At 35.8% G+C, this 14,036-nt stretch overlaps 1 protein-coding gene across 2 annotated transcripts in view; it reads left to right on the top strand.

Annotated features, from left to right (window-relative positions):
• The window catches only part of STXBP3 (syntaxin binding protein 3), a 52,814-nt gene extending 39,957 nt beyond the window's left edge, over positions 1 to 12,857 (top strand). For both annotated transcript variants that reach the window (XM_025872322.2, XM_025872323.2), the window contains 8 exons: positions 1,431 to 1,496; positions 2,471 to 2,551; positions 4,205 to 4,343; positions 4,634 to 4,740; positions 5,502 to 5,594; positions 7,290 to 7,375; positions 11,025 to 11,173; positions 11,940 to 12,857. In XM_025872322.2, the coding sequence (XP_025728107.1) occupies positions 1,431 to 1,496; positions 2,471 to 2,551; positions 4,205 to 4,343; positions 4,634 to 4,740; positions 5,502 to 5,594; positions 7,290 to 7,375; positions 11,025 to 11,173; positions 11,940 to 12,034 (816 nt within the window). In that variant the 3' untranslated portion in view covers positions 12,035 to 12,857. The remainder of the gene's footprint in view (positions 1 to 1,430; positions 1,497 to 2,470; positions 2,552 to 4,204; positions 4,344 to 4,633; positions 4,741 to 5,501; positions 5,595 to 7,289; positions 7,376 to 11,024; positions 11,174 to 11,939) is intronic.
• The last annotated feature ends 1,179 nt before the right edge of the window (positions 12,858 to 14,036 follow it).

Genomic DNA, 14,036 nt, shown 5'->3' with positions numbered 1-14,036 from the left:
ATCAGTTTGTTCTCTGTAGTTAAGAGTCTGCTTTTTGGTTCATATCTTTTATTCTTTGTTCATTTGTTTTGTTTCTTAGATTCCACGTGAGTGAAATCCATATGGTATTTGTCTTTTTCTGACTGACTTATTTTACCAGCATTAGACTCTCTAGATCCATCCATGTTGTTGCAAATGGCAAGATGTCATTCTTTTTTATGTCTGAATAATATTCCATTGTGTATATATACCACATCTTCTTTGTCTTGGGTCTGCGTTTATTGACTATTTTATAACTTTGGTATTGACCACTTTTTTCTGTCTTACATGACCGGTACTATTTTAGTGTATGTTAGACATCACAGATAACATATTGCAGAGGCACTAGATGATGTTCTCTCTGCAAAGAGTATTGATTTCTGTTCTGGCAGGCATTTAATTTGCTGATAAATAACCTTAATTCTGTTGAGACTTCATGCCAGGTGCTGTTATGGTGAGTGTATTTCCTTTTGCACTAGTTCAAAGACAGTCCTAGTACTGAATGTCTGGGATGTTCACTTGGCACTCTCTTCTTTGGATCAAAGAATACCAGTATTTTCTTAGCATTAAGACCCCTCTGAAATCTCTGTCTAGCATTTAGCCACCCAGCAGTTGTTCCGTGCTAGTCCTTTAAGAGTTTTGCCCTTTACACACGCAGCCAGGGATCCAAAGGCAATACCTCTTTGAGTTATATCTTTGAATTATGTTGTGACTGACTGGCTCTTTCTCTCTAGCACCTTGCCCCCTAGACCCGGGACCTCACCAGCCCCAAACTCTGATCTCTTTTCCCTCTGCCCAGAGAGACTGGTGCTTTTTATTTGAATTCTACTTCCTTTCACTGTGTTTTGGAAAGTGTCCCAGGGAAAAGCCAGGGTGAGTGCCAGGATCACCTGTGCTTTCTTTTGCTCAAGTATCTTAGCTGTGAGCTCTTTTTCTTATCCATTGCCTGAGAACTGTTGTCTTATTTATTTTGTCCAATTCTATTTTTGTTTATGGGGGGAGAATAATTTTGATATCAGCTACTTTATTGTGACTGAAACTGAAAGTCTCTTGAATTTATTTTTTTTTAATCTGCCAAATATTTAGAAAATTAGCAGTAAAACTACAGGATTTAAAAAATTGTTATATAGAGGCGCGCCTGGGTGACACAGTCAGTTAAGCGTCTGATTCTTGGTTTTAGCTCAGGTCGTGATCTCAGGGTCGTGAGATTGAGCCCTACTTCGGGCTCCACACTCAGCATGGAATCTGCTTAAGACTCTCCCTCTGCTCCCCACTCTGGGCATGCACTCGCATGTGCTCTCTCTCTCAAATAAATAAAATAAATCTTTAAAAAAATAAGAAACTACAGAAATTGTTATATAGAATACCTGAATTAGAAGTTTGCTTTAAAAATGTTTGACTTTTTTTTCTAGACATCGCTTAGTGCTCTCGCCCAGTTAATGAAAAAGATGCCTCATTTCCGTAAACAAATTACTAAGGTAAGCAGTATTGTATATGAGATACTTTATCATTTTTAGTTTATTAGTCCTTCCAGTTCTATAGTCAGGTTTAGTAGTGGGTGTCTTGGAGTACTTGGTGTTAGTTATCCTCTAAAATTTTACTCTAGGTCTGAGAAATATTCCAAATATCTAAGCTTCTCAATAGTGTTCTCTGTATGTAATCTAGATTCATTCAAATCCAGCGTCAGCTTTTTATATCTTTGTCTTCAATAGCCAGAGAATTTTGTATTTATCAACTTAATAAGAAAATTCAACACTGTATTAATAGCAGTTGTTATTCTACTTCGTTCTTTAATAGTTACATATTAGTAGTTAAGAGCAGTTAAGCCGTGTTGGCAGGTAAACTGTTCTTTTTGCTGTATCAGTCTTTCCTGTGAGTCATTATCTAAATAATCTTAACTCATTTTTTATCCTACGGCACCCTAATCAAGAACTAATAATAGGGGCGCCTGGGTGGCTCAGTCGTTAAGTGTCTGCCTTCAGCTCAGGTCATGATCCCAGGGTCCTGGGATCGAGCCCCACATCAGGCTCCCTGCTCCACAGGAAGCCTGCTTCTCCCTCCCCCACTCCCCTTGCTTGTGTTCGCTCCCTCGCTGTGTCTTTCTCTGTCAAATATAAATAAAACCTTAAAAAAAAAAACCAATAATATAAATCCAAAAACTTTTTTCTGCTGGACTTTCAGGCCTTGGCTTTTTATTTTTCTAACCTTCTTTTTCAGTATTCTTAAACATATATTCAGCCCTTCTGTTTTTTGCTGTCTGTTGATTATTCCCTATGGACCATGTTAATTCTCACTTTTTCCTTTTTCTTGAGCTATTTTCCTTGCTTTACATGGTACCTCCTTTCCGCCTCAGCTCATAATTTCCTTCAGGCCTATCTCACAAGTTTAATACTATCAGTTGCACAAAAAGAAATTAAAATGATTTAAGTGATTGATTTCTTTTGTTTTTCAGCAAGTTGTTCATCTTAACTTAGCAGAAGATTGCATGAATAAATTCAAGCCTAATATAGAAAAGCTCTGCAAAAGTGAACAGGTATGTGCAGAGTAAGAAGTACTATGTCATCATAAATTTTCGGATTGAACTTTGTAAGGTGCACTAAATCGCGGAATCTCTCTTAGAAGGGGGCCTAACTGGCGGTACTTAAATATATAACTCCCAGAGCACCTGGGTGGCTCAGTCAGTTAAGCATCCGACTTTTGATCTTAGCTCAGGTCTTGATCTCTGCAGGGTCGAGTTCAAGCCCCATGTTGGGCTCCACACTGAGCATGGAGCTTACCTAAGAAATAAAAAATAAATACATCACTTCCCACCAACATTATCAGATAGCTATAAGTATCATAGTAAGCAGTCCCTCCTAATATGTGATTGTACATATTTGGTTAAATGTGATAATTTTAGTGTTCAGAACATTATTTCAGAGTAGCTCTATTGTCAGGCCTTTCTGAGTAGGTGCAACATTTAATGCAGCATCCTGCAGCATACTGCACTGGCACATTTAACTTGTTTTAGAGCCTCCCCCCCATAATGTCATAAATGTTTAGACCCGTGTTAAGAGAAATAGAATGCAAGCCCTATGTAGTTTTATTTATTTATTTATTTGAGACAGAGAGCAAGAGAGTTTGAGCAGGGGAAGGGCAGAGGGAGAGGGAGAGAGAATCTTAAGCTATAGAGTCTCAATCCCATGACCTTGAGCCCATGACCTGAGCCAAAATCAAGAGTCTAAAGCTTAACCATCTGAGCCACCTAGGCACCCCAAGCCATATGTAATTTTAAATATTACAGTAGAGCTGACTCTTGAACAAGGATTGGGGTGCTGACCCCCCACAGTAAAAGATCCATGTATAACTTTTGACTCCCCCAAAATTTGACTCCCCCACACTAATAACCTTCTGTTGACCAGAAGCCTTACTGATAACATAAACAGTTGATTAACACAGATTTTGTATGTTATATGTATTATACTATATTCTTACAGTAATGTAAGCTAGAGAAAATGAAATGTTTCTAAAAAAATTCATAAGAGAAAATACATTTAAAGTACTGTGCTGTATTTGTAGAAAAAAAATCCATGTATAAGTGGATCCACAAACCTGTGCTACTCAAGGGTCAATTGTAGTCATATAAAAAGGTAAAAAGAAACAAAGGTAGTTAATTTTAATAATATATCTGACTTAACCTAACGCTTTCGAAATCTTAGCATTTCAACATGTAATTAATATAAGAATTATTAGTGAAATAATTTACATTCCTTTTTACACACCAAGTCTTCAAGAAATCTGGTGTTTTCACTTATAAGCACATCTTAATTCAGGCTAGCGACATTTCAAGTGCTCATTAGCCACATGTAGCTCAAGGCTACCATATTAGCATAGGTTTAGGTTAATGATTTTCTCTCTGAATTATTTTTTGACTTTATATTTGTACAATCAGTAGTTTACAAGTGATGCCTACATTTGAAGTATCATCAGTGTTACATTAAAATTTGGCAAGATTTAAGGTATTTTTTTAAAGATTTTATTTTTAAGTAATTTCTACACCCAATGTGGGGCTTGAACTTACGACCCTGAGATCAAGAGTCACATGCTGTACTGACTGAGCCAGCCAGACGCCCCTGGATTTAAGATACCTTTAACTGAAAAGTGAATTTGGATTATAGGCCACTGACTCTATTTAATTGTCATTAAGGACCTGGCACTTGGAACTGATGCAGAAGGACAGAAGGTGAAAGATTCTATGCGAGTACTTCTTCCAGTTCTACTCAACAAAAATCATGATAATTATGATAAAATAAGAGCGATTCTACTTTACATCTTCAGTATTAATGGTAATAGAGACTTTATTTTCATCAATATATTAAAATAGCTCTAAAATCACTGTACAATAAGTAATTTACTATTGATCATAAGAGAGTCTTAGAAAATTCAAAGGTAGTAGCTGACGTTGGGTAAGAATGTAAGGAATGTGAGGAAAAACAGGACATTGGGAGAAGACCCGAAGGGTATATAATTAAACGTTTGCTTTTTCTTTAATAAGCTTTATTCATGGGTACAACCTGAAACCTAGACATGATTGTGGTAGCAATTGTGTGACTGTGCGCTCGTATTTTTATCTAAGGAACTACAGAAGAAAATTTGGACAGGTTGATCCAGAATGTAAAGATAGAAAATGAGAGCGACATGATCCGTAACTGGAGTTACCTTGGTGTTCCCATTGTGCCCCCAGTAAGAAATCTTACATTCAGTATATATTTGTATCTGTACATATGTGGTTGTTTGCATTAAATATGTTTTCTTATATGGGAATCCACATGGTCTTAATTTCACTGTATAGCTTTGGTAAGTAAAAAATTTTTAATTTTGTTTTCTTTTCCATATATGAGTAATTTGGACAAATACATTTTTCTAGTAAATTTATATCTTATGTCTTCTGTTGTAATTTGCTCTTTATGCTTTTCTCTATGATTCCCTTTATAGCAAATTTTGAAAGAACTCTGTTTAGAATCTCTCTCTTTCCCTTCAAGTTTTATAGCACTTTTGAGTAAATATATTTTCTAATACTGTTACACATTTTATCATTTGAGCACAAAATATAGTGAATTTATGTGACCCCATCTAGTCAGATTTTTTGAGTAAGCGTTTCCACTCTTAGTTTTTTGTTTTTTGGGTTTTTTTTAAGATTTTATTTATTTATTTGAGATAGAGAGGAAGCATGAGCGAGGGGACAGGGGAAGAGGGAGAAGCAGACTCCCCACTGAGCAGGGAGCCCAACATGGGGCTTGATCCTAGGACCCTGAGATCATGACCTGAGCCGAAGGTAGATGCTTAACTGACTGAGCCACCCAGGTGCCCCCTCCACTCTTAGTTTTAAGTCAAATACAACATAGTATTTGCTGTAATTTAAATATCTTTTAAAGAAAATGTAATAAGAGAATATTACTAAATAAAATTACAGGTTTTACATTTTTTCCCTCTATTTGTATTAGTCTCAACAAAGCAAACCATTAAGAAAGGATAGGTCTACAGAAGAAACTTTTCAACTCTCTCGATGGACACCTTTTATCAAAGATATTTTGGAGGTAAAGTTCATTAAATTTTACTTATACCCTAAGTGCCTTTCTGTAGAGTATTCTTTACTTTCTCTATGTTTATCTGTCAGTCTGAGCATATCTATTGGTCAGGAATGTATGCAGTACTGGGAGGGTTCACAAAAGAAGGCTGTATCTGGGGTCGAGGGCAGAAAGGAAATTTGAAGATTCTTTCTGTGAAGATCTCAAATAAACTTACACACTGACTGCCTCAAAATAAATAAAAGTAAGCATACAAAACTGCCTTATTGGGAAAAAAAACTTGTTTTAAGTAACTATATGTAGCAGAAGTATAATTTATTTGAATGAAAGTTCAACAAAATAACATTTGCATATGACCACTGTTAGAAAGTGTTGGACTCCAGTATTCTTGGAAAAGTATTTGTGTTATTAAATTGTAAATTGTAAACTATAGTTTGCTATTCTGTCCAACAGATGGTTTATGCCTTTAGTACTGTTTGCTTTTAGAAATTAATATTCAATTATGGGAAATTAGAAAATGAACTAGTAAAAATTGTATTATGATCAATAAAATCATGACATTGGTTCTTCAATTATAATAATATAGTTTCATTTATTCCAGTTTTCCTTTGACTTAAACTCATTTCTGCTTTGCTTTGGGAACTAAATGTGTGCAATTTATGACTATGATTTTCCTGTTTTGCTTGGCTAATTTTATGTCATTCATACATTCTTAATCATAGATGAAAAGTTTAAAGAGTCTAGACTTTGTTTTCAACAACATAAGATTTTTTTCCCTACCCATAACAAGGATGTAGCTAAGTAGTCTTTCTTGGATAGTACTTTTAAAATAAGAATTGACTTCCTGAACCCTGTAAGAAGGATTTGCATATTAATTTTAAAAAAAGAAAATCCAGTTTTGGCCCAATGGCATTCCACAGCCTTCAGGATTTCTCCTGAAACTTGATTTCTTTGCTTCTTACAGTTTTAATGAAATATTCTTGGACTACTACTGCTAAGTACCTTGTGCTCATTCCTTATGCCCACTTACTAATAATACCTTTTATACTACTGTGCTGTAAAGCAGTGGTCTCCAAACTGTTTTAATCATGCATACGTAACCATAAAAATTGTGAACATGAGCTTGTAGTATATGATTATTTACAAACTATGTATTACTATACTGGTGAAGCATAATCTTTCTATATAGCACATCCTATACACATAAGTATATCATAAAATGTAACCCTAAAATAGAAAATTTTTTTAAACAAAAAGGAAAATTTCTCTCGTCCCATTGGATTGTTTTGATTACCCTTAGGTCAGGGATGCACATCCTATTTTAGAGCCACTGCAATGAAGGGCAAGGCCTGAACTCTCCAGTAGCCTAAGAGCTATGTCAGGACTAGGATGGGTATTTAGAAACCCCGAGCACTCTAGAGATTAAGGTCTCTGCAGTCCTCACACCAGTATGGAGACCCTCCAAATGAAGAAATGTAGATATTCAGTAAATATTGGTTTCATAAGAAAGTAAAGGATTGCATTAATTTTTGAAGGAAGTGAAGTTTTATAAGTTAGAGAGGGCTAACCTTATTTTATTAAATATTTACATATCTTAGGCTCCTTAATTGTAAACACAGGTTTTGAGTCTTATGCAAAATATACAAATTTTAAAAATCCTAGAATGAACATTTTTTTAATGGTGTGAATTCTTTTCTTCCCTAGGATGCCATTGATAATAGATTAGATTCAAAAGAATGGCCGTATTGTTCCCAGTGTCCAGCAGTATGGAATGGCTCAGGAGCTGTAAGGTAAAACCTATCAGTGAAAGCCAGTAAAATTGTCAGTATGATTCTGCAGACTAATAATTGAAATGGTACAGAAGGAACTCTTATATTGGCAACTCTCCTGGAGGCATAGTCACTTAAAAGGCAGTGTTCTTTAGCTGCAACCTATTTTAAATGAGTCCAAGTAAGCAGTATGAAAATGTACTTTATTATAAAAAAATGAGTGCCCTACCTTATGCAGGGGTGTCAACTCCTAGTCCCTCCCTACTTTGCACAATACCAAGGCTTCATTAAACGGGTAAACACCCAAGTCTCTTGTTCGCTAAGATTAGACTAAGACTCCACAAGGCAGACCAAGCCTCAACTCAGTTTACCACTCTAGTTTTTAGCTTCCTCTTTATTGCTAGCCTTTGGAGATTTCTCTTATTTGTTTACTTTCAGCTGTGCTTTTAAAAAGAAGTTCACTCTTAAAAATGAAACAAGATGAAACCAGAGAGGGAGACAAACCGTAAGAGACTCTTAAGCATAGGAAACAAACGGAGGGTTGCTGGAGGGGAAGGGGGTGGAAGGATGGGGTAATTGGATGATGGACGTTGGGGAGGGTATGTGTTGTAATGAGCACTGGGTATTATGTAAGGCTGATGAATCACAAACAAATAATACATTGTATGTTAATTGAATTTAAAAAATTTTTTTAAAGAGTGAAAAAAAGTTCACTCTTATTTTAACCAAAGCTTCTAGATGCTTTCTAGAGTGAGATTTTCAGAATCTAGGGCTTTAATTATTATTTTTATATCTATCAGAATGTAAAAAACACTAGCATAACATCTTATACATGTATGTGAAACAAATTAAATATAATCCCATTTTCCTAAAATTGCTATTCAGAAATTTAAAAATCGTTAGAGTCACATAATTGTTTGAGCAGTATTATCTCCTTTTTCTTGTTGTTGTTCTTTATTTCTCTTTCTTTTGAAAAAATTTTTTTTAAGATTTATTTATTTTAGAGAAAGAGTGTGCGTGTGCAAGAGTGGGGGTAGGGGCCGAGGGAAAGAATCTCAAGCAGACGCCCCACTGAGCACAGAGCTGACACAGGGCTTGATCTCATAACCCTGAGATCATGACCTGAGCCGAAATCGAGTTGGATACTCAACCAGCTGAGCCACCTAGGTGCCCCCTTGAAATAGTTTTTAAACCAAAATTGCACGTGTAGTATCTCCTTGATTTGTTTTATATGGGAATCATGAGTATATCTTATTCCTGTTTCATCTTTCAAAACCAGTTACTGATTCTCTTTACTTTCTTCCTGTTGTTTACTCCCTCATCTTTCCTTAAGATGGCAGATGGAAATTACCTAGACAAGAACATTATTAAAAGTTTACCATGGGATCCTACATTTCAGGGTCTTAGAGGTCCTCTAGAAAGAAGATGGTGTCCAAAATGGGTAACAAGATGATATGGGGGGGGGATATTTATTTTTACCTAAAAAAGGGAGAAATTAAACTTTATTAATAGATACCAGTATACATATCTAATTTATAAACTAATATATATTTTAATAGAAGTACATAAATTTTTATTTTGAAATATTTACTTTTCACATAAAAGCTCAAAATTTTTTACCAGTGGAGTGTGAGATGAAAAAAGTGATTCCTATGATCTCGAGCAGTGCTACCCCATAGAACTTTCTTTCAGTAATGGAAATGTCATATATCTGCCCTCTCCAATATGAGTCAGTAGCCACGTGGAGCTGTTGAGCACTTGATATGTGGCTAGTGTGACTGCATTTTTAATTTTAATTTTAATTAATTTAAATTTAAATAGCCTCATGTAGCTGGTGCCTGCTGTATTGGACAGTGCTGATCTAGAGCATCTGGGGGAGGAAATGATAGAAACATTAGCTATTATTTATTGAGTGCTTCCCTGGTACCAGATTCCATGCTTCGTGTATCCTCTGCATTATTTCATTTAATCCTGAAAACAACCCTTGACTATTAGAGAGAGGGTCAGTAACTTGCCAAAAGTCTTACCGAATTAGAAAGAAGCAGAATCAGAGTTGTAACCAGGTCTTTTTTTTAACAGCTTTATTGAGGTGTAATTGACTTAATAGCACTGTATATGTTTAAGATCTACAACTTGGTGTTTTGATACGTGTACATTGTAAAATGATCACCACAAGCTAATTAATATATCCATCACCTCCACAAACTTAACATTTTCTTTCTTTTGTGTGTGTGTGTGTGTGTGTGTGTGTGTGTGTGTGTGTGTGTGTGTGGTGAGAAGGCTTAATTTAATAATTTAAGATCTACTCTTTTAGCAGATTTCAAGCATACAATATAATTTTTGTTAACTATAGTTACCGCGCAGTACAATAGAGCTCCAGAATTAATTCATCTTGTATAACTGTAACTTTGTGTCCTTTGACCAACACGACCTCATTTCCCCTCCCCCGCCCCAGCTCCTGGCAACCAACATTGTATTCTCTGCCTTATGAATTTGACTGTTTCAGATTCCACATAGTAGTAAGATCATGCAGTGTTTGTCTTTGAGTTCAATGTCATTTCACTTAGCATAATGTCCTTCAGGTTCGTCCATGTTGTTGCAGTTAGCAGGATTTCCTTCTTTTTTAAATTTTTATTTTTTTTTAAATTTTATTTGAGAGAGCGTGCAAGCACAGGTGAGGGGTAGAGGGAGAGGGGGAAGCAGACTCCCCACTGAGCAGGGAGCCCACCTCGGGGCTCAATCCCAAGGCCCTGAGGTCATGACCTGAGCCGGAAGCAGACACTAAACTGACTAAGCCACCCAGGCACCCCTTTCCTTCTTTTTTTTTTTAAAGGCTGCATAATATTCCACTGCATATATACACTACATTTTCTTTATCCATCTCTCCACCAACGGACGTTTAAGTGTTGTCCGTGTTTCGGCTATTGTGAATAATGCTACAGTGAACACAGGAATGCAGATATGTCTTCAGTACCTCCCACCGTCCTACCTCAGTGAGTTTCAGCATGGGATGTCCTGGTACCACATTGGCTCCAAATCCGGTGCTTCCCTCCCTGTACCTCTAAAATAGAGCTGACACTCTTTTACTTCATATGAAGAAATAACATACTTGAGAAGTCTGTGACTTTCTGAAGTTAAAAAAACGGGAGTGACACTGAAACAAGAGGATTTTAAAGACTTCAGAAAGTCAGACTTTTGGGGCACCTGGGTGCCTCTCTTAAGCGTCTGACTCTTGGTTTTGGCTCAGGTCATGATCTCAGGGTCCTGGGATCAAGCCCCATGTCGGGCTCTGTGCTCAGCATGGAGTCTGCTTGAGTTTCTTTCTCCCCCTCCCTCTACTCCTCTCCCTTACACACTCTCTCTCTCTAAAATAAGTAAATCCTTAAAAAAATGGTAAGTCATAGACTTTTCAGGTGTATAGAGTAAAAATGCTGAACTAGGTTATGAGTGATTTGTCCACACTCTCTATCAGATCAAAATTAAACTTGAAGTGGGGCTGGCCTACCTAACCTGTCTTGGTTCTCCAGTCATACCATAGTTAAGTCATTTCCATAAAATCAGGGTAATTGGTGCCAGATTTGAGTTTGCTTGAGTTAGGCTTTTTAAAAACTCTACAAGCACTATGGCTTTGGAAATGTTTTTAACATGCTTGTGTATGTTTATTTTTTAGTGCTCGCCAGAAACCCAGAACTAATTACTTAGAGGACCGAAAAAATGGGTCAAAACTGATTGTTTTTGTAATTGGTGGAATTACATACTCTGAAATGCGTTGTGCTTATGAAGTTTCTCAGGCACATAAATCCTGTGAAGTTATTATTGGTAAGACATGTTTTCCTCTTTCCAATTTTTTTTAAACAAACTAAATGCAAAACTTTATGTTGAAAGTTACATGTAGGTCTAAATTGTGGAATGCAAAAAAACTTATTAATCATAGTGTGTTTTATCTGATGTACTAGAGTTTTTTCCTGGTTGACTTTTTTGATAATTTGATTTTTAAATATTCTGATTTTGAGGGAATAAGCTTCAAAATACTTTATTATTTAGATATTATTAAAAATGTCCTTTAAAATACTATATTCCAGACTTGCCCTTATTATTAAATAATTTTTGAGATGTAAATACATTTCTACTACAGAAGTACTTTGAATGTTTTTGTGGATGTGAACCTGACAGTGGCAAGTCCTATATGGAATTTAGTTTTAAGAACTTCAGTCAAAGCCACTGATAAGTAAACTCTCCTCCTCTATGGAATGCAGCATTTGTACACCAGCTATAAATCTGCAGCACTACTTAATGAGCAGTGATTCTTCTGTTCTGCCACAGGGATAGTAACGTCCAGTTTTGATCGTCAGCGTATCAGTGTATTGCACCAAGTAGACAAAGTACTAGCAGTGGTTTACTGAGTGTGCTGTGCAGTGAAGAGGAGGGACTGATACACTGTGGTATAGGCAGATGCCAGGAATGTGTCCTATAGAAATTTTGTTACGTTGCCCCAAGCTGTGGCACTTTGCAAATTTGAGGGACAGAGCAATATAATTAGCCAATTAAGTGCTGGCCTCTGAAATTTTATCTTTTCTCCTACCAGGTTCTACGCATATTTTAACACCCAGAAAGCTTTTGGATGATATAAAGATGCTGAATAAACCCAAGGATAAAGTCTCCTTTATTAAGGATGAATAATGATTTTTTTTTGAGATTCTTATTAACTTGTTCAACTAAAATAAATCAAGACAAGGTTGCTATCATGTAATTTAAACAATGTAAATATTTTATGGAATAATGATTTTTCAAATTATTTCTTAAGGGACTTTATGATTACATATCATTGGGTTTGCCATTTTTAATAATTTAAATGGTGTTGCTGCTTTGTAGATGATGAGAAGAAATGTTAAAATGCTTTCTAAAAGGAAATTTTTCACCTTTGGAACTGAATATATTAGAATTGTGGGTAATTCTTCACAACTACCTATGTACATACTGATTACTTATAACATACTTACCTGTCTTATGCTCAAGTATAGTTTTTTGGGAAAGAACTGATTTTAAATGAAAAGGTTGTAAAAGTAAAAAACTGTGTATGTCATGGAATGATTTTCTATAAGTGCAGTTTTTTGATTGAAATTCATAATTTTATGTGTAAAATAATTGTCATTAATAGAAATAGAATAATTTCACAGGGTATACTGTCTTCCCAGATACTTCTAAAGAACACAGTTTTATATAATTTCAAAATCATGTATGTTTAAAGTAGAAAACCAAAAATAAGTGTGAATATTCTAAGAGAAAATAAATGTATTAGTTACAAAAGTTATCTTCTTGGGGGCAGGGGAGGAAGGGGAAGTTGGGAAGTTTAAAAGTTCTAAATCACACAGTTACAAAAAAGAAAAAGAATGCACCATAATCTTCCCACCAAGATAGCCCCTGTTGACTTTTTATAAAAACAATGTAATATCTGTATAAGTTTGGATAATAAAAGGATATGTCTGCACATGTGTTACACAAAGGGAACGTGTTCATTTCAAATCTCTCCTTTTACCTGGCCTCATAATTTTATATATTACTCATCTTCAGAGTTTTGCTCTTATATATAATGCTGCATTGTTTGGGTACATACCTTTGCAAACACGCACAAATACTTCTATAATATCTTCTAGCAGTGGCATAGCTGGTCAAAGTATTTGTGCATTTAAATATAGTTGACATTTGAACAACATGGGTTTAGCTGACCCCTGCCCCCCAACCCCAACCATGCAGTTGAAAATCTGTTGAAAAACTGTTTACTCCTCAAAAACTTTACTAATAGCGTACTGTTGACCAGAAGCCTTATTGAAAACATAAAGTCAGTTAACACAAATTTTGTGTTGTATTATATATTATATTCTTACAATAAAGTGGGAGAAAAAAATGTTAAAATACATTTACAGTATTATATTTGTCCAAAAGTCTGTCTTAAGTGGACCTGTGCAGTTCAAACCCGTGTTGTCCAAGAGTCAACATGTTGATAGATGCCACCATTTTAAATTTTTATGTAGATAAACCCATCGCTTTTCCTTTTTGGTTTCTGAATTATATGTTGTACTTAGAAATAACCTTTTACAACCAAAATGATAAATTCACTCATTGTTTCTTCTAGAACATTTCAATAGGCTCATTTTATTTTTACAGGTAATTCATCCATCTGGAATTGACTTTAGTGTGAGAATGTATGCCAGGTATTGTCTCTTAGCACTTGGCATTATGTCCCATGCCTCCCCATCTCATACCACAGGGGATGAAAGGCTAAAAATGAAGTTTTGCAGACTCAAAGATAAGCAGGGTTCAGAACTGGTTAGATTCTGCCAATGATTTGCATTTGGTCAAGATTTGGAAGGTAGAGACCATCTACCATACTGTACCAGTGGACAAGCAAGCTCCTGCCACCTGAAGTTGTTTGTAGCAACTAGACTCCATGTTTCAGTGTCTGCCACCTGCTTGCTGCATGGGCTTGAGGCAGTGCTGGTGGCAGCAACGGCGCTGACTTCCTGTGCCCTGCATCCCAGAAGATGATATAACCTGAGTCTAAAAGCATGTTGGCCCCCAGTTTCTGCCCCTTCAGCTTTTTCTCTGATTTTTTAAAAAAGATAGTATTTATTTATTTATTTGAAAGAGACTGAGAACAAGTAGGGGGAGGGGCAGAGGGAGA

The sequence above is a fragment of the Callorhinus ursinus genome, unplaced genomic scaffold (genome assembly GCF_003265705.2).
Source record: "Callorhinus ursinus isolate GAN/ISIS: 27379988/994484 unplaced genomic scaffold, GSC_fseal_2.0 scaffold9, whole genome shotgun sequence".
NCBI lineage: Eukaryota > Metazoa > Chordata > Mammalia > Carnivora > Otariidae > Callorhinus > Callorhinus ursinus.
The sequence above is the reverse complement of the archived record's forward strand: the minus strand, read 5'-3'. Positions and strand labels throughout refer to the sequence as shown.